This window comes from Phalangium opilio, unplaced genomic scaffold (genome assembly GCF_054372755.1).
Source record: "Phalangium opilio isolate 3A_F unplaced genomic scaffold, DU_Popi_V2 ptg000079l_1, whole genome shotgun sequence".
Lineage (NCBI taxonomy): Eukaryota > Metazoa > Arthropoda > Arachnida > Opiliones > Phalangiidae > Phalangium > Phalangium opilio.
Window position 1 is genome coordinate 2,878,748 of NW_028324187.1, and position 21,253 is coordinate 2,900,000.

At 36.4% G+C, this 21,253-nt stretch overlaps 1 protein-coding gene across 1 annotated transcript in view; it reads right to left on the bottom strand.

The window, feature by feature from the left end:
• The window catches only part of LOC149654191 (uncharacterized), a 164,064-nt gene extending 145,878 nt beyond the window's left edge, over positions 1–18,186 (bottom strand). Inside the window, exon 1 of the mRNA XM_089845603.1 lies at positions 17,317–18,186. Within this exon, the coding sequence (XP_089701729.1) occupies positions 17,317–17,551 (235 nt within the window). The 5' untranslated portion in view covers positions 17,552–18,186. The remainder of the gene's footprint in view (positions 1–17,316) is intronic.
• Positions 18,187–21,253: the final 3,067 nt, after the last annotated feature.

A 21,253-nucleotide genomic window follows, 5' to 3' on the forward strand; every position in this document is an offset into this window, starting at 1 on the left:
AGATAATATATTACGGAAATTTTACATTTACTAATGAATAATAATGACGACCTTTTTCTGTAACTTTCTCTCATTCAAAGTTTAAAAACGCTGGGACACATAAAAGGATGGGATAGGGTATTTATTATGTTTAGGGCTAATTAACTTTGACTTATTTACAAGTTGAAAAACACGTACGTCTCGGTTTTATTTTTGATGAATAGTTAGTTCACTATGGCGTAGGTGATTTATTTAAGTTTTCCATACCCGACAAGGTGGTAAAATGAATTAGATATGGTAATTAAGTTAATGTTTCTGTCTTTATTAGAGTACAGGTCGCTAATGTTCCGAGTTAATTATACTGTTATATACCGCGTGCTTCGTCCTAAGTAATTAGGAAGATATTAGTATGTCTCTAATTAGACTAAAACGATCGAGTGCTCCAAAACAAAACTTGGTATTAAGTTTGCGAATTGATATCTCCATACACAGTGTCATCATGGTTCTTTAATGTAATGGTTCATAGTGCACGCCTGCAGATGTAAACGTCTGACAAAAGATTAGTTATAAACTGTAAGAGATAAGAACTAAAAAATGGGCTAGTTAGCAACTTCTGTCTGTAGCTACTACATCTGACCACACACTACAGAGTGATTTATTATTGCATATTAGTACAATAATCATTTTTAATTTTAGATATCTAGATGTCGCTGTCTTCCTAAGTTGCCAAGAGAGTGAGTGAGAGAGAAAGTTCGGCCTATTCCCGCACCTCTTTGTGAATACCGTGTTTCACGAGAAGAGACTATGACCATCTACATATAAGGACTATGGTTGATTTGAACCATAAAAATAAGGTTAAGTCTAAATTTATTGGAAATTCAGATACTTCAACAAAAATAAGATAAAGACTTAAGTTTCCTTTGGTTTTAAAACTTAGAGGACATTATACATCATGCCACGATTAAACAAAGCTAACCCGCAGTAGATGAAAAACGGACAGTTGCAAATAACTCTTTAAAACAAACAAGCAAGCAAGCAAACAGCAATATTTTACAAATAAGGGCCCACAAGAGTAAATTTCGCAAAACCCAAAATTTATTTGTCCATTGTGTGTTGGAATTATATTCCCCTATCTATCTTTTCTCTAAATGATTTCATCCGAAAGGAGCTAAGACGCCCTTACAATTAATTAAGAATGAGTTTAGAAGAGAGGAAAGAGACCACTAAGAAAATTTTGCGATATTTCCAAGTCTATTCCAAGCGGAATTTGCAACGAGTGTCGAGGCTTTCTCGGTGTGATTTAAAACCAAAGTTTTGTTGAAAACTACGATGGTACTGTTGTAAACTCAACGTGGGATTCGACCGAGAGTTTGCAACTTCCGTAAGGGGGGGCTCGAATTATCAAATAAATGTCACTATTCATTCGAAACTTAGTTTGAAAAGGGTGCTTGCTGCGGGGATGCCGTTTCTTTTCATTTTATTTCTAGTAACATCGTGAAACAACTCCCAAGTTTTGGTCCAAACCATATACTAAACAACATTTTTCCTTTTAAAAGTTTGAACCGCTTTCCTTAAAACATAAAGCGATAAAAATAACCCTTCTAAGTCCGTTCAAAATCGACCATTTTAACCTTAGTCTCGAAAAAGATTGTTTCTAACTTAAACCAAGACAAAATCTCAAAAGCACGAATGACCTTGTAGGCTTGTACTGACTTAAACCGAAAACGTCTGTACATGACGTAAATGTCTTACATTACTACATAGTCTATTTCACGTCAAATTTGGTGTTTTTCCAAGGCTTGAAATAGCTACAAATAACTAACATTCGGTTGTAAATTCCCGGTGAAAAACGCCGCCCTAAATCACACTTAATTCTATATAAAAATCGAATGGGAAAGGTCGCCCCATCACCATTTTCGACAACAAAAAGGTTTTACTATTTGACCGTCTGTCGCCGTGCTAGGCAATAGGCATTAGGTATCCAATATTTTGTTTAAAAAGTATAAGAAAATGGTATTTGCAAGAAGGCATTTTCTCAAAACGTCTAAAACAATGGCATAAAGGAGGCGTTAAGCCTTGGACACGGAACCGAAAAGGCTTAACGAAAAAAGAAAAGAAGGGAAGAGATGATTCCTAAATGGCAGCAATCCGTTGAACGACCTCAAAAACTCGAGCCTTATTGCTCCGCTTTCCAAAGAAGGCTCGCGTCTTCGTAATAGCTTTTCTTGTTGGGGCCAAAGCGAAAAAGTTTGCGAAAAACGCGATCACTACATATATATATAGGCCTATCTCGAGTCAAATGTTCCGGGCTTCGCATTATAGCTTTTAAATAAGCCATCTTAAAGAAAAAAAAACAGAGGATAGTAAAGGTCCGAAAACACGAATAGAATAGGCCGATATCCTACTGAATTTTCCCTCATAGTCTCAAGGGACGGACCATAAAAGAAATCAAGACATTTATAGGAAGACATTTCGTGTCCCATTTAGGCTATTTTCTTGAAGAAGTTATTGGTTAAAAGTGTCATCAATTGAAGTTCTTTATTTAGCTCTTCAATGAGCGATATTGTTTACTGTTCCATAGAAGAGTGCATGCGTGCGATCCAAATTTAAGTCTAGCATTTAGATTCTATTATAGGTGGAGTTGTCTTGTCCATTGGTCTAGTTCATTGCAGACACCGAAACGGGGACCACAACATTAATGGAACTAATAACACAAGTCATTGAACGAACGGTCGGTCCCTTTATACTTTTAACGCATTATTCCTAAATTTTGCCAACACGAGCTGACCCTACAAGGTTTCGACCCAAGTCACGCTTTCAAAATGGAAAATGGGTTTTGGGTAGCCACGAAGATGGCGGTGAGGCGTTACGTACGTGTTATTTGAGGTCCCATAAACCCTTTCCTAGTCTCCATAAGGTGGGAAAAAGCAAATGGAACTCAAAGCACGTTGGTACCCAATGGGAAAAAAAGAAGAGGACATCTCGGCACGCGGTCATTCAAGATAGCGCACCCTAGACGCTAAGGGAAAAAACTAGGGAAAACAAAACTACAAAACCAAGAAAACGCGTCAGCCGTTGAAGGAATACTAGAATAGATTTAAAATCACACTAACCTTGGACCGCAATAAGAGGTATGAAAACAGTTCCCTAACCCTTGGCACAAGTCCAGTAAGTGTATGTTTGGACTGAAAACAAAGTTCAGTTGTACGCATGGTAAAATACTAGGATCTTATATAGACAAACCGAAGTTGTACAGGGAGATAAGTTTCACAAGGTTTGCTGTTATGAAAGATGTCACTCGGGTCTACAAACGTTTCCTCAACCATCCGCAATGGCGTTAAGGGACCTTGGGTTTCGGTAAAGCCAAGATATAGTAATAACCAAGACAATCTTTGACTAAAAGCAAGGGGGACTGAAGGGTATAAACACCTTTCTTACTAGGGACAAGTGACATCTAAACCAAGACTAAAAAAGGAGGATCGACGTTATTAAGATAGGGGATGCTGTATAGTATAGTGGTTGAAAAATGTGTGAAAAAAGCCATTGTCCAGCCGGCGGACGTGACCTAGTCACCCTCAATCTAACGTCACTCAAAGTGATGTCCCCAACAATTTCTTTTTTCTTTTTTTCTTCTAGAATCTCGGCATCCGAAAAGAACTTAGGTTTTCGTTCATTTTCGGGTCACTGAAGACGAAGCGAGCTTGATACCCGAGAACACACATTTAAGCCGATTTTCTGAGATGACCAAACATCAAAAGAACCTAGCTATAGGAGCACTGTTTAGCCCCTGGGTCATCATTATCACAAAAGTGATTTGGCTAGCTGGAGTGCAATATCTCTCGCGCAAGGTTCATGATGGAATAAATTAGGTCAACAAGATCATCTGTTACAAAGCCGCTTATCAAGTCTGTGGAACTATAATATTAAGCAAAGTTTCAGTACCTCAGTGATAAGAATTCTTTTGGAGGCATAGATTTAATCTGAAGTTATTCTTAATAGATTTTGACTTAATTTAAATGCTACGCCCAACTTATTCTAAATTAATATGCAACGCAGATACATACCTTTAACCATAAAATAATAAATATGGCTTACGACTTAAGTCTTCGTATAAGTTTGAAAGCATCGTAACATTTATTTAAAACCGCGTTAAAAACGCCCTAGCATTACCTAAACCGTTAGTAGGGCTTGGCTCATGCACGAAGAACATCACAAAGCCTACCATGTCCAATAATAACTGGGATGGACCTTCCATTTCATTTTTCGGGGATGGGTCGCGAAAATAACAGCCTGCAATTTTACCCTCTTTGAATAATCGTTTCACGAACATAAATTCAACGACTTGACTTTGAAATAAAAAAAAAATTAATTCCTACTCTATAACTATAACTGGGACGGTCGGGACTCAAGACTTATTAAATTTCTAAAACGGAACGCTAGGCCTAACTCTTTTGATTCTAAAGACTCTATAAAGTGGCAGGACACTTGCCGTGCGAGTCTAAAGAATTTCGTTTCAGCCATAGACTTAGGAACAACTGTCCAATTTCTCGACCTTTGAAAAGCTTTTCATCTGACAAGTAAAAGTAATATAAAAATAATTACAAAGTATATAGTAGATAGTTTTATAACGTAGCTTGGCTTGGTCCATCGGGGTAATTTCGTGAGCTCTAGCTTGAAAAACGTCGCGCCCACCAATAATTATTAAAAATGGTTATAATTTTTGAGGTTGCCCGTGGTGTGTTTTTACTGTAAGCCTGCTTTTTAAAGTATAACAAGCGTCAAAACGTTTTGGCTTTTTAAATTATGGGTTTAAACGATTAAGGATTTCTCCTTCTCTCTCTCAGCTCTCTCTATCTCTCTCTCTCTCTGAAAGATTAACGATTAAGTCTATACGTGTAGAGGAAATTATACTGAAGGGAGCCAACGGCGTTCGTGGACTCATTCTGGGTCAATGTCTTTGTTTCTGTTGTTTTGGGGTGTAAGCTTAATTTGTTTCGTGGTTAATGGCCCACGAAAATGTCCCTAAACCAAGTAAGTTACTCTATAACCCACCCAAGATGAAGGAGGCTATAGGGTTGTCACATTGGTATAATTTCAAGTATTTATTTATTTACTTGTTTGTTTGATGAAGGCGTTTTCCTAAAGAGATGTATGTAGGTAGGTGTGCTTAATTGCACAATTTTTCCACAAAGTAATTGATAAAAATACAAAGGGCTTTTTAGACAGAGAGAGATAGAGAGTGTGTGGTTAGGAAGTTGTTGAAACAACACCTATTAAATTCACCTTTATTTATTTTTTTTAATTATTTTAATCTCAATTCCACTAACATCCTTTTATTAGACAGCGCGAAGCACTTGATAAATAGTATAGCCTCCCCAAATCATATCAAGTATCTCTTTTGTTTAACTGTTACTGTATATCTGAAAAGAGTCAAAACCCCTCCAGGCATGATGCATGCAGGTTTGCGAGGGTTTCATATACGCGCTCAATATATACTCCTCTTCTATCTGCCCTCAAACAATTCATTAGCCGCGCGTCAATATGTTCTTTTCTCTTAATTGGGGAATCCTCTCAATGAGAGTCCACGCAGGACACGCGTCTCGTCCCAAAGAATGAGCCGATATGATATTCTTTTATTAGTCTGGCTCCATCTTAACAATGGAACCAGCCAGACTTCTCGAGAGTGTATGTATGTATATCTTGTCCAATACAGTAAATAATTACAAGGATATCCGCCTTATCATTACTAATAACAACCTAACGTTGGTAATTACCTCCCCATCGTGGACGGCAGAGTATCTTTAATGCCGTAACGCATGAATGAAATTAGTCTTAACAATAGTTGCGGATTGTTTCAACAATACCTCCTCTCAAAAAGGTGGATGGAGATCGTGCCTTAATATATTACTTCAGCTATTTTTGTACAACGCGCAACTGGCGTATATGGAAGAGGCTTTTCAGAAGGCCAATATATGTAGTAACAAAAAAATAAGCCGAAAATTTAGTAAGACAAATTAATATTGTCTAATATCAACCAAGAAGTGATATCTAATTTATTATTAGGGAGAAGGTATAAATTCGCCACATATCTAGCTTTATCTCCAGTCCAAACGTAGGTTCGGAGTTAATCCCCGCCAGACTTGTAAATAGGGGGTACCAGGGAGCCTGTGACACCCAAGAAAATTCACAGGACACCCTGAAAAAATATTTTTAGGGGGTCGGGTACCACCCGGGTACCCTGAAAAATTCGGGGCGATGAGAACTCTCGCAAGAGTTCAAGGCTGAAAAGTGAAAGTAAAAATTAAAAATACGCGGCTTTTTCTCGACACCAAAATAGTTCTATGCCTCAGTATGATATTCAATTTTTTTTATTTAATTACCCTTGTCCACTAGGGAGCCCCGGGTACCCAAGAAAATTGGGCTTTGGAGGGGTCGGGAGCCCGCAGGGCTCCCGATGAAAATATCACTATTTACAAGTCTGATCCCCGCCTCTAAATTACAACCAGCATCTCATCGGTTCTTGAAAACTCACGTCAGCGCGACGCGAATGACGAAAATTACATTATTTTTCGACTGAGGAGAGGCGAAATAGCCCGGCCTACTTTTACGTCCCCCCTTGTATTTTGAAAGTGGGCCTGGGACTATGGCGCGCGAAGACTTAGGCATCTTAGTAAATTAGTTATCACTTCTTGATATAATGTTCTGGTGAAATTTACCAGTTAGATTGACCCAAAGAACACATACACCCTTAAATTTATGGCAGACTTATCAGACACACTCTATACACAGTATACAAATATATTCAACTAACTAGAGGAGGTTGGGTTTTCTATCTTCAATTTGAGAATGCTGCACGCATCAGTGACTCCGAGGGCGAAAAATAATTTGTGAAATTGTCAGGGAGCTAGCTAGATCTCGCTTATTTTTAATTGAGAATACTTACAGAACGCTTTAGTCCCTTCCCCGGATATATCGTGTTTGTATCATTCCCTCCATGGTTAGATATATCTTTCTCTATAGCTAACTCACACACACATACACATAACAGTTGTGAAACGGATATGGATGCCATTACATACGATGCACGCTTCGTTAGGTTATTTGGAGAGACGAAGGGGATGGGGGTTAGGCATTTTAGTTTAAATAGAGTTTGCGATAACGTCAACGTGGGCGAATTTGTACATATGACTCGGTTAAAATAATCCCATAAGAGAGAAAGAGTTTTGTTAAGTTTTTGTTTTCATGAACAATTAGTTTTGGTGGATGGTTTCCAATTCAAATTTGTTAGGATAGCTATTACATCAGTGGAATTCTCCACGCTTTATAATTTTATTTAACCATCTTAACAACTAATGAAGCGTTCCTACGTAGTATAATTCCCTTTTCCAACTGCTTGTTTTGTAAAATGTCTCGAAGAGACACGAGGGGCTAATCACTCGCATTTCCTGTAGATCGAATACGGAATAGTCGTAATCATTTCAGCACATTTAAAGATTACGAGTAGAACAGCATTGAACACAGAATACGTTGAGTGAGTGGCCCCTCGTCGAAATAAATAGAATTATTAATAATTATATTAATATTGATTTAAAGGCGGTATGTAAAATTTCATTAATATATTTTTAATAATTTTCTTCGGGATTAAATATGTATAAATATATAATATCTAATTTAACGCTCAACTTAAATTTTAAAATAGAGAAATATATATATATATATATATATAAATTTTGATATCTATTGGTTGAAACGGATTTCGCCTAAAGCAGCTAGCTAATAATTATAAATCATTCATTGAAAATATTTCCAATAATCTTCCTCCAAGCTTACCTACTTCCTATAAACTGTATGAATTTGGTTGGGTGTATTCACCCATCTTGAGAAGCGAACCTCGGTTATACTATATTTATTTCTACATCGATTAAATATTTAAAACGCGGGAATTTCGAGCTATATACTTTGGTTGAACATTGAAATAGATTTATTCCTTCGGGGTATTGAAACTAGATATCGTTTCATAAAACTTTTCTACCACACCAACCACTTTACTCTTACGATAGCGGATACCTCTCCCGGGTTTAAAATCAAAAAAATGTTTCCGAAAACACTTGAAAATTTTATAAAATTACTAGAAAAATTTACGTGTTTTTCAATATATAAATAGTTAAACGCAATATCTAACGGCAGAAAATTAATAATAAAGTTAAACGTTTTACTCGGGGATAAAAATAATGTCGCGTAAAATTTTAGTGTATTAATATTTAAATAAATTGAGATTAACTTTATACAAAACTAATTTCAGAATCATAGGTTATTGGATTTTGAGTATACAGTGGTGTTATATTCAGCGATTGAATTTCACGAACATACAGGGTGTTTCTGATAAGTCTGCATGCAATGTTCTTTGGGAAATCGATTTTGAGTCGAAAATGTAACTTCCATCGCCATTTTGCAGTCCGGGCCACTGTTTTCGAGTTAAGATTGTTCAGAATATTTTATGAATAACCCCTTAATTTAATTAAGAAGCTGATTTAGACAGTAATTTCTAATTTAATTAAGGAGTCAGTCCTAAAACACTTCATCAAATCATAACTCGAAAACAGTGGTCCGGACGGCAAAATGGAGATAGAAATTACATTTTCGACTCAAAATTTATTTCCCAAAGAACATCCCCCTTAATCTGAGCCAGACTTAACAGAAACCCCCTGAATTTAATGACGTGAATGCTGTAGCTTCAGAACTATTTTACGTACTTCAACTGATAATGGACTTATGATTTAATACAAAATTGCACTAAAAGAAATCTTATAAAAAATTCAAAATTTCAAAAAGGTTCTCCGACCTCACGCGCCATCGGGTTGAAGAGTTATGAAATTCGTTTCGCCCTCTACTTATAAAAAGAAGGGTCAACTATAAACGAACTCAAATTAATCTTAATTTTCCTCCTCAATATTCAAGACAGGGTATTTTGTGGAAATAACCAGGGATAATTTGACTGCAATTTTGTACTACAATCTATTTAAGGATTCGAGCACGACTCTCTCTCAAAAGGGCCGGTTGAAATAATATTTCGCCAACGTTTTGGACAGATTTTATAAGGTTTAAGAAGAAAAAAAATCTCTCTCAAAATTCTCAATTGGTGCATTGGAAGATAACCATGCAGCACAAACAAGGCTTAGGAGAAATTTAAAAGGTAAAGAACCTTGATGGAAGGTCTACAAGAGAGAAATAAGGCCAATAATTCATTTTAAACAGAGAGCCCCATTAACTATGGTAAAAGCCAAAAGAGGGCTAGTGCAGTGGAGGGAATGGGATGGGATAAAATCAATTTAGTCTTTTTTTTTTCTGTTCCGCATTTTAAAGTAACAGTGAAATGCAATGCCAACTAAATTTTCTCTACGTATTTGTATCGTTAGATGGAGCCATACCGTTAAGCCAGATTTATGTATGTTATTTCAACGTTTGTTTGGTCAATGCAAGATGAAATGTAAAATTATATTAAGAGCATGTTAAATATTGAATATCTGAAAAGGAACCATAGATGCAAATTGGCCCTGATTGCATCAATATAGGGAAACAGCAAAAGGGGCGGGGCTTCAGAAAGCTCCTCCCATTTATATCTACGCGGTGGAGGATTTTATGAAGTAGAAGGTTAGTGGGGGAGTAAAGATGATTGGGTAAGCAGAGGTATGACGTTTGGTAGGAGGGATAAACTAAGTTTTACCGTTAGGTCACTTATTAATAAAAATAGTTCATATTTATTCTTAGATTGATTTCATTATTCCTTTAAAGTCATCTTAGATGGTGTGGCGCGGTTGTTTCCCTTATTCTTTTTACTCTTTCTTTGGAGATGAATTTATAGGAGAAGAGAAATAAAACTCGGATATAAAAAGAAGAAATAAATACGTAAGTTGGGTAATTGGCGTTGAATTTTCTTTACGCTCAAAAGGAGTTCTCTTAAAACCAAAAATTGAGATTATTATTATTTTATTTTTCTTTTTTTTTTAATATTATATAAACTATTTTTATCGTCTTACTTCGAATATTTCGATCATTATTAACTAACATAGCTAAGAGCATTAGTACATTTAAAAAAAAAGAATAATTTGATTTTATTATATTAAGGTAGTTATTTTATACTTCAAAATATAAGAAACCTTTATATATTGAAAATGTATTTCTTAATAATTTCGTACGTTGATTAAAATATTAAAAATTGATTTCTTAATCAGGCAAATTGAATTTTTCATGTTGTTTCTTCTCTCAGTAAACTATAGACAATTTAAAGTTACTGCACGTTCTCAAGAACCCATATAAAACCTGAGAACGTATGAACGGCTACTATTTACATTCTTTAAACCGCCCGTGTCTTTCCCTCTTAGCTACATCGAAGTGGTCTATTGAAAACAAACCAACGTGACGGAGATATGCCCCTTCTTGAACTATAAGCTAGTAAGTTTTGATACAGTCTTCAATTAATGATTCAAAACATAAAAGATATTCCAATTCCCTGTTCAAAATCATCAAGTATCTTTTTTCAACGCAGGCTTTTCGTTGTATTTGAAACCTACGCGCAATTAACCTCTCATACAAACCCCCGAATAATAAAAAGAAATAAGAAATTTCGTTTCATTGGAAAGAAGAATTCTTAAGAAAGAAGGGGGCACTTTTAAGTTTAAGGAAGTATACAAGCATTGAACATAGTCCGGTAAGAGAAAATTCTACCATCGATTTTGGGAGCAGGCGTAAATCACCTTGGCGCTACTTTTAAAACCCGGCCCGGCCAAAAAAAGCGCCATGCATGCACCCAAAGAAAAAAAGAAAAAAAATCGCTCCTTTAAAGCTTACAGGCGAGAAGTTAAGAAACGTTCTAGCTACCATACCATGAGGCGCAAATTCAGATCTTCATAGTGTTACGTGTGCATTATGGGGGATAAAAATTTGGTCCCCTGTTTCTTAACTTCAGGGCTGCCAGTAATTTGTTGTTAGAGCATCTTCTGCAACTGAATAATTATTGAATCGAATAGAACTACAAGTTGAAGCTTTTCAACTTGTTGTATAGACAGTGGTTGAATTGTACTCGCGAATGACTAGCAACACTTTTCAGTAAACTATTACGTGTTTACGTTATTTATAAAACAAAATATTGAAACTTTCCGATGAGATCCACTTTGCACGTACAGCAACAAACACTTCCATGCAATTTCAGCAAAAACCAACCACGTTCCTATCAGCTAAAAGCCCCATTCAGTACTTCCAAATATTTTGAACTCATTTCTTAACCTGTCTACTAAGAAATTCCCACAGCCACCAAGAAAGAATAGTATAAAGAGGACGTTTGGATTTGTGTGTAAAATGTAAAGCCGGCGTAGAAAATGTTAGTGTGTGTGTGCAGTTCTTGGCTGGAGGTGCAGCGTGTGCCAGAGAGAGAGAACTGGCCAGGGGTTGCGCTTTTGCATGCGTTTGATGATGGATCGATGATTTCCTTTCGCGCACCAAAGATTCCGAAAGATTTCTACCTACTCAATTCATCTGCCCACTCAACCCACCCCAGTGCACCTTTCGTTTGCAGTTCATTTCACTTCTAGAATGCCGCGCAAACACAAGTGTATACAGAAATGTACAAGGCCTAAGGCAGGCTGGCTGGCTCTAGAACAAGCAGACCCTCTCAAAGACATTGCTTCAATTCTGAGTTGATACTTGAATCGTTCCTTTTTAAACGCTTCCAGCATTCAATATACTTGAAATAACTGTCACCTAATGCCGCGTTATAATTCTAATTATACCTTACAATTCTTGGGTGTCTGACCTCTACCAAACCATATTGTCAACATCACACTGGACATTGAAAATAAAACTAAGCTATCCAATCAACTTCTAGAGAAAGATAAATAATGACAATTTCTATACTTATTGCATAGTCCAGCTAGACCAGACTGAGGTGATACACTACATACCGATAAAATAAACCTGTATTATTATCTTCATGTACTTGACCTTATAGGTTAGGTAGCGAAAGTTTGAATTAGCCTTTGGGTTCAGTGTCGTACTCGTAGATAAGATAAGACGCGACACTGGCTTGCAGCATTTAAATATAGGCCTACTACAGCTAAATAATCGAAGGAAAAAGAGAAGTATCCTAGATTAGATCGTCTGGAAGCAAAAAATATCGACACGAGTCTTCCGTCTCTGATAAACTATAGATCTTTTTATATTACCTGCAATTCATATCAGAGACGCACGCTTTACTAATGGAAGTCGATTTTGTCGAAAGAAGAGTTTGGGCTTGGTTCGAAGTAACCGTGCGACATATTAAAGACTCTAACACTGCATGTACCTTATGGAGAATATAAAGAATATCATCTGAAGTTTATACAACCTTTCTGCACCCACTAACCTCTAATGAGACCCAAACATTCTAAATAAGAAATTGTAATATATTTAAAATTATTATTACTTCTCAGTAGTGGCTTTCTATAGTCAATGCGGGTTTGTAGTACCCTTTAAGAACTATACATCTACAGAGAAAGAAACGTTCTTTTTCTAATAATCGTTGGACAAGCAAGCGCCTTACAGTCTTACCATCTTACATAAGTCTGAGAGGTTTTTGGGGGAATACTAAGGTCCATGTCTAGAGATAGATGCAAGGACCGCTTGGGCAAACAAAGGGAGAGAAGGCTCTCTATAATCAGGAACACACAATAAGCTTGTCCTCAGATGAAAAGGATCATTGTGATTCGCGAGCAAATTGACTCTGAAAATGCGCTTCCATTATAACCTATTAGCCAATAGCGCACCTATATATGTATAGTCCATATATCTCGTCTTAGTTTTAAGAGCGCAAACTACTGGACCGCACTAATAAGAACTTTCAGATTAGGCGTAATTTAGAGTTCCTGCAGAGTACTATGTATGTATTTGAATTGATTTAAAATTCAATTTTTAAAAGAGAAAATAAGCCTTTTAAACTCCTTAAATTCCGTTGTCTAACTCGGCCAATATTTAAAGTTTTAAACGTATTAGTCTTCTCTAGGCCTATATTGGAAATAGGATTATATAAATAAATAATAAACTACACGTCTATTTATTAGACTTAAATTAGTATGCATTACGTAACAATCGTAGAACATCGCATTAGTCTTAACTCCGAAAGATAATTATTAATTAGATCTTAGAAGAATGTACCAAATAGAAAACTAAAGTAATATTAGGTTAAATTTCGAACTTTCTCGTGAAATTATACTCGTGCCCTGAATTTTTTAAATTAATACTTGAATACCTACGCAAAACCATTGTCTATTTAGTTTATACGTAGACGCTAACAGCCTGCCAGCAATCTCAGTTAAATATTCAGGTAGTAAATAAATAAATTTATTAAAATCGTGGTGCAGTTAAAACAAGATATAGTATAGAATTTCTGAATTCCTAATGAAATTACCACGATATACAGCGGCTGCACGGTGGATTTATAATTAATTAAAATTCATTTATTGTTCTAAGGTTTCTAGGGTCGTGTGGGAAGAGCAAACTTGGTCCACAACAGCTAGGGGTCTCTATAGACTATAGAGAACTACTTGGAAATTTCAAACGAGTCGTTGGAGCACTAGCAATTGCCGTTCCGCCGCTACCTTCCGTCCGCCTCTCGAAATGACTAATTAATTTTATATTTTAATTCTGGCACGGACTTCCAGTTAATTCGAGAGCCTAGGTTAATCCTTCGTGTAATTTGTTAGTATACTACGGTTACTACCGCATAGAGTGCCCTAGAATTGGGTCCCCTACTACCCGGTCAGAAATATACTAATAGGAAGATTGAAAATGCTGCAAATTCAGGACTCTCATCAAAATCTCAAAAATAAATAGGGGAAAAAAGGTGACTTTCACGATAAAAATAAGGGTAAAATAGGGACCAAAATGTTTAGACTGAAGACTTTTCATTACTTCTAAACGGAAAGTTATTCTATCTCCCCTTAATTGGCTAATTAATAAATAAATGCTTTTTTTTCTGCGATTTTTAGAAAATAGGGCGAATTAAGGACCAAATACCGACTTCGGGTAGATTAAGGAAAAATCGGAACTTTTAGGGACCTGTTGGTAGCCCTGTAAATGTCATCAGAGTTGACAAAGACTCAAATTCCGCGTGACGTTTTTCACATTTTCTCTTTGTTAGTGATCCATCCCCGTGGTTCTAAGCTATTCCCTTTGAATGCCTTAGTTTAATATACTTGGGTCGGTTCCACAACCGGAAAGTGGGGATTATAATTGTTGGGCATGCGTTCCTAGCATAATTTAGAATTTCTAAGACACTGATCAATAAAACGCCTTTATTGCAATTTTCAAGTCTTCTAATATACTTAAGTCCTTGTGACTCGTAAAGCTCGGGGAACTTTTGTGATCAGTGGAAGGAATTCCACTAACTATATATATATGCGAAGGAATACTTTAAAACTTTAATAAAAGTTCAGTTCTAATTTAAAATCGTAAATTAGGACATAATTGCTACGAATTTCGAAATATTCAATATATGTACGGATAATTTTCATTAAATATGCTAGAGAAAATTCCTCGCCTTTCTCCCACTCTCAGCTTTAAGTTTAGTGCATGCAGTGTTGTCAGGCACTCTATGAGCCAAGTTAGATTCAAACTGAACTATACTACCATTCTCACTGCAGTCTCTTGGCTCAGGCAATGGACAAAACTAACTGTTAACTACGTATAGTTTAAAATTTATTATTTATAGTTTTAAACTTATGAAGGATTTGAATTTATTTCATTAGAAACCTTTGTTTAAGTCCCCATTCGAGACCAAGAGAGAGAAATTAAGTCTATTATACTCAAAAATTTTTGAATAAATTAAGTAAAATGTTAATAATTACGTTAATTATAACGTCTATTATGTACAACAGCGTAAAATTAACCAACAAAAAGGCTTAAAATACGAAATTTTCTTAAATTTGTAGCAACCGCGTTGATTGAGTTGTTAACTAAGTTTCAAGAAGAAAAAATTCAAATCCAGTTAGTGTAAATTTCTAAAAAAGGGCCTTCCGTTACCTCATTAAGTCTCCATAATCAAATACCCTAGATAACTTAATGGATAAAAGAGAGATGTTCAAGGAAAGTGTAGAATTTCTTTATACAGACTTTTATCCTCAACGAAATTACGTAGTAAAAAAAAAACACTTTTTCTGGGCTAAAGATGTGAGCGAAAACTTTCTTTTTCAAAAGTAACCGGAGTCAAGATCAAAACCTCGAAGTGAAAAGAAGTGTGGGCTTTCAAACAAGAACGTAAAATAAGTTGGGGAAGTCAAATTAAAAGTATCCCCTGAACATTTGTCTTCACTCTTCAATTAATTTTTAAACAAAATTATCTCTAATTAAACGTGCACACCTGCCATTTTCTTCATAAAGTACTTGGGAGTTAGACCTTTTCGATGTAAAAAAGGGGTAGGCACATTGATACATTGTCATCCGTCTCTGCGCATGCACTCTCATGACAGAAAAATACTACAGTGCAGGCGCCAGAAAGCGAGATGGAAGGCGGAGTTTTACCCCCCAAGTCTTCCCCTCTATTGCATAAGCCACGATTTCTGCCTTTAAAAACCTCAGCTCAATAAATCCCAAAATGTTAAGGAAACGTCTGGGTTTAAAATACCCGTAAAAAAAGAGAATCTTTTAAGAGTTTTTAGGTCGCTGTACACTTAGTTCGCTTTTTTAAACGCCTACGTTAGAGTTGTGACGATCCTTTAATCACGCGTCAAATCAAATTAACAGCGAAGCCGAAAAGCCGTTGCCTTTAAAAGCGGCGCTTTCAAGTTAAGCTGACGTCGTACATTATTGGCTTAATACTCTAAACCTATCTAAAGCCCTTTAAAGTATTGTTTAAGCACATAGCCTCTATACCGCGTACATAAACCTGGATAGTATACGGCGTTGTGTTTAGGATGCCCACGAACCTTGGTTGGTTGATAAGTGGGAATCCGAGCTAAGAGATTGTCTCTATAGTCAAACAAATGCCGTGACGCGCTCGCTGGCGCAAGGTGGTGTCGGATATCGGTCGGCCCTATTGCTTGCCTTTTGTTTAGGGTGCTATTAATTATGACAGAAATGAATTACATTAAAGTGATAAACCTTTAAAGCAACCCTAAAGGCAAAATTTCCATCTCGATTCGAGTTTTAAGCTCAAATCTTCCTAATACGACTCGCGAGGGATTGAACTTTGTACCACCGTAATTTTGAAAACTTTTCTGTTAATATATTTCCAACGGGACATTCACAGTACAGGCATCGAATTAAAATCGACTTAAAATTTGGTGGCGTAACCTGCGTAAATATTCGATTAGTTTAATAAAAAGTTAATGAGGAGACTTTGGACATTTCCTTTCTCCAGGCTCGCGCTTATAAGAGACGGGGGTTAAACCAATTAAGCTAACTTAATTAGTCGCGTCTAATCAAATTACAAGTCTTAAACGAAGCGTAAACAACCAATATTATGATCTTCCTCATTAGAGAGGAAACTTGAGACATCGAGGACTTTCCATCTCGACTTAAATCTAATTTTTTTCATTCAAATTTAATATTTGAATATTGTTTTTGGCGATTTTTATTTTTATAGATTAGGTTTTATTTTATTTTATTATTTTTGATGGTATCTATTTGAGTCGGTGGTGACTATGGTATTGTATATCTTTCCTGGCAAGATATATTAGTTTCAAAATAACAAAATAGGTATTTTAGACTATATTTCGAAACTTGTGGGGAGTCATTAAGGTGAATATTTGAGCAGTTGTTCGTCATAAAGCTATTTAATATTTAAGTTTTCACGCAATGAGGATATTTTGTGACAATATATTTGTCATTAACGAAAGAGTCGAAAACATGGTTGAATGTCCTATCATATTGCAAATATCACCTACCCAAATATCTGGCAGGGAGCACTACGCCGGGAGCTCAAAAATTGAGGGGAAAAAAAATACCAGAGGTGAAACGTACGATCTCTTCGCTAAAACCAACAAGCTAACCCATGTATTCTGATAGAGCAAAATTTCCCATGAAGAACTTAACAATATTTTAAAGACACTCAGAGTTTGAGTTGACCCACTTTTTTGGAAATACTAAATAAACATAAGACGTTACGGTGCTACAAGTCAACTAAAAATATTTTTTCCCTAACCACCTTTCATATCTCAACAACTTAAGCGTACCCTCTTAAATCTGTCACTGTTAAAACAGCGATGGCCGTCAGAACACGGTCTGATAACTACAAGCGTTTATACTTCTCATCTTAAGGAGTAAGTAAGAAAAAAAATAACGTAGAAAAGATAAACAAAAGAGACTTACCACAACATTGCGGAGCCGTGACACAGACGAGTAGTAGCGCGAAAAACAATGACACGCCGCTGTTCTTGGACAATGACGAGTAACAGCCGTTTACGTTTCTTGTAGTAGCGATGGACATTGAGGATGAAGATAGTTCCTGATGCTCGTGATGTACCGCGAGGCTTAAAGACCGGTCTAGATACTGTCGACGTTTCGTACCACTAGCGTGAACACTCGGTTTCAGCTTCCACGACATTTTGCTTCGATCCAAGAATCCAGTTACAATTTCTACAAATAAAACCCAAGGCCTAGGGTTAGTTTTAGTTTCTTATCTCGAATATCAAACGCTTGAGATGGGTTGACGCGAGACTTGGGAAGACGAACCCCTATTATTACGGGGGTCTATGCGAAAATCTTGAGTATAGCCGAAAGAAGGAACGCGTTTCACTATAAGAAGTTGGTATAAGAACACTCGCTGGGTGGCCTAAAGGCCTACCCCGGTTTTATCGGCGCATATTACCGCCGCGAATCGCGGACACAACGCGCAGATTTCCTTCCGTAAAGGGGGCTTTCCCGCCGAGTTCGCCGCGGTAGAAGTTAGGCTTGACGGCAATGCCGGGTCGACGTTCGGTTGGTTCAATTTAACTCGCCCGGTTTTGGAAAAATCACTGATAATTTTATTAAAATCTTCTTGGGTAACTTGGTATGTCTATCTGACACTCGACAGTGTCGAGAGTTTTGACAGAAAAGCCAGGGTTTGAATCTAAACTCAATAGGTTTTTCCCAGTTGAATTTAAGAAGCAGACAGAATAGCGACTATAGCGGACGACGCCATCGATTCACCGTCCACAACCAGACTGACTCGACGAAGACTAGTGTTCGCTTTCCCGTTTAGAAACTGGTAGACGGTGGCGGCGCTCCCGCTTCGATGTTTACCAGTACACGACGCATGCGTACTAAAGTTGCGTATGCATTTTTTAGACGCGCGAGATATTCGACTATTCACGAGTCGCGTGCGCAGTACGGAAACGATGGGGCTCAAAAAGAAGCCGGTTCTTTCTTCAAATTACTAACGATGATAAAAACTGATACCCAACATACTGCGCAATCTTTTTCATGGACGAATAAGATTTTTCGCCAGACTAAGAAATATGTAAAGGCCCATACTTGACGCCGTAAACACGTTCGTTTCGATGGCTTCTATCCAAAAAACTCGCGTACTTTTTTAATATCAGCTTCCTTTGTGGTCTGGGAGAAATAAAGGTCTATTTACAACGTAAACCCATGGGGAATACACATTGGTGCTAACAGACTATAGTCTTTAGAGATATACTTTTTTTAGAAAGTGCGTGTGTCATAGAGCTCCTATCGTCATATAGTTTCCGCTGATTAACCGAACGCGTAGATAATGGGGTTAAAGTCAAAACGTGGGTTTGTATGAATGGAAAAGGTAGATGTTTATAGCTAGGCCTACACGTATATTGACAATGACATTACATTTTATCACAAACATAAGTTTTTAGTTGAATAACTCGAACGGTCTTTGGAGTATTAGATAAAAAGAGCTATGAGAAAATGCTATTGCGGGCCTTTGATTTTAAATAGAGACGTGTATTCGAATTCCTTCCCAACACAAATATAGATTGAAATCGGACTTTAATATTGGTCCCAGTAGCGTTTACGAGGTATTATACTCCAGTTTTCAGACGTACTTGTCAAACACTACTTTCACTGTTACGAAGATTAACATTAGGTGATAATACGCTCCGCTATTTTCTCTAAGGCATTCTCATTCCGAATCCGAACCTCGTAAAAACCTTAATAGTATCCATAACCAGAGTCAAAATCCATTATACAGTATTCCTGATGAAGCCGATTTAATCAAAGCACTTAAATTAAACGATTATGTTAAAATATGTTCATAAACTTTGGAAATTAACTGGAAACGAACGGAATTATTCATGAAACGATAACTTACTCGATCAGCCAAATCGCATGAAGGCTTCTTGCCTATAAACTGCATCCAGAAGTACGCGATCAAAATTCTAATATCTATTATATGCTTTATATAATTATAACCTTCAAAATCTTACCGATATCTTAGGTATTATTAACACTACTATGTTGACATTAGTTTAAAGTGACAAGAGAGAAGTGTTGGACAAATTCCGAACGATTTAACAACTAAAATGTTTCGGTATAAAACAGATTTGGGGGGACCGCGCGTCGTCTGTCCTGGGGTACAACCGTTCGGAGCTGTATTTTTCTTGCCACCAGAATAAAAATAAGAAAGACAGGCAAATATATTTCGCAGAAGTCGTCGTGGAACAGAGCGGTACGTGGAATAGTGCTCCGAAGAAGAGGGGGCCCCCGTGTAGTATAGGTCCCCTAGATTTCAACCGTACCCAACAAGCGTAAAAAACTTGTCCACACTAGCGCAAATTCTGCAAGTTAAGCAATGGGGGATTTTCGAGTTAGATTTATTGGCCATTCGCTAAACTTTCGCTGTATATAGCGGATTCTGACCTACTTTTTTCGGTCTAATATTATATCTTTCTAGACAGCTAGCTACAATTTTCACTTACTCTTATTTTTTATCACTATCTGACATCAGTTAAACTGTATAGATATGGTTGAATCTGATATTAATCTAATATATTTAAGACAGAGAGTGACGTGCCACTAAGTAGAGGATCTCTAATTTCATCTTTCATATTTTAGATGTAATGATTTTGTACAGCTATATGTGAGAGAATTGATGATAGAGGGTTAAAATATTACTATCAGTCCTATCTTTGAAGTTCTCGGGTCTCTTATGGGTTCTTGCCGATATTAAAAATATCAGCTCGATTTTACGTTAATTGTAATGTTTCAAGAAATTTACTTCGTGTCCTAGTTTCCCACATCAAGAGACAAAAATATTGAGGCCTTGTTCTTGTAAATACAAAAAAAAAAAAAAATAAGTTATTGTGAAAGGTATGAACTGGGCATTTCTAAACACAATTCAGAGGTGCACATGCAGTTGAATAGTGAATTCGTGTCTGTGTTATATAACTTTAAATAAAAAAAAATCCAATTGTTAAACATATTCGGCGTACATCTAAAGAACAGCACGATGCAATTTTTTTTTTTTTTTTACTGTCTTTTAATCTCCCCCACGTCTACCTTATGTCCATTCAACGTTTCTCTTGATTGACAAGTCTGGTAGACAGGTTAGGTTTAGTGTTAACGTTGAGTAAGAAAAATATATCAAAAAAAAAACCTCCCCACTATGGTGTATACCTTTATATTTCGTTAATTTTTTTTTTTTAATATTCCCAGTTGGTTTGAATATTCCTTTTTAAAACGTGGCTAGGAAGTTTTCCCATTGTTGTTATGACGTCTTTACATCGAGATGAAATAAAAAAAGAAATGAGAGAGAGAGAGAGAGAAATGTAGTCTTATAGCACCTCCAATGACGCAACTCAATTATGAAAATGATTTATGTAGTGTACAGTATGTACCTACAACCTTTGAAATAATTTTTCAAAATTACTATGTACAATTGTATGTGGTGTGGTATATTTCTATTATAGTGATTGATAAAAAATCACCAATATGATTCTATAATATAAAACTAAACCCTTGCTTTTATGGTTTCTCCTACGCAATGAAGTTCGTAAATATTTTGGTGCCGTGATAATAATTAATGTGATGTATTTCCCTTTCTTGGTTTAAGGTAACCCCTCAAGTATTTAGTATCATTGTTAAGGAAAGAAGTAGGGCAGATTTAACTGTATCTGGTGGTAACTTAAGTCAGTCTTGATGGTACATTGAAGGGAGTTTCAAGAACGATTGGGATAGACGGGAAGCCATGTTTTTACTTTAATTTGCGAATCTATCTCTGTTTAAAATATAGTATTTAGCATTTAATATAATTAAAACTTGAAGAAGAAGTGCTATGATATAGATAGTCTTA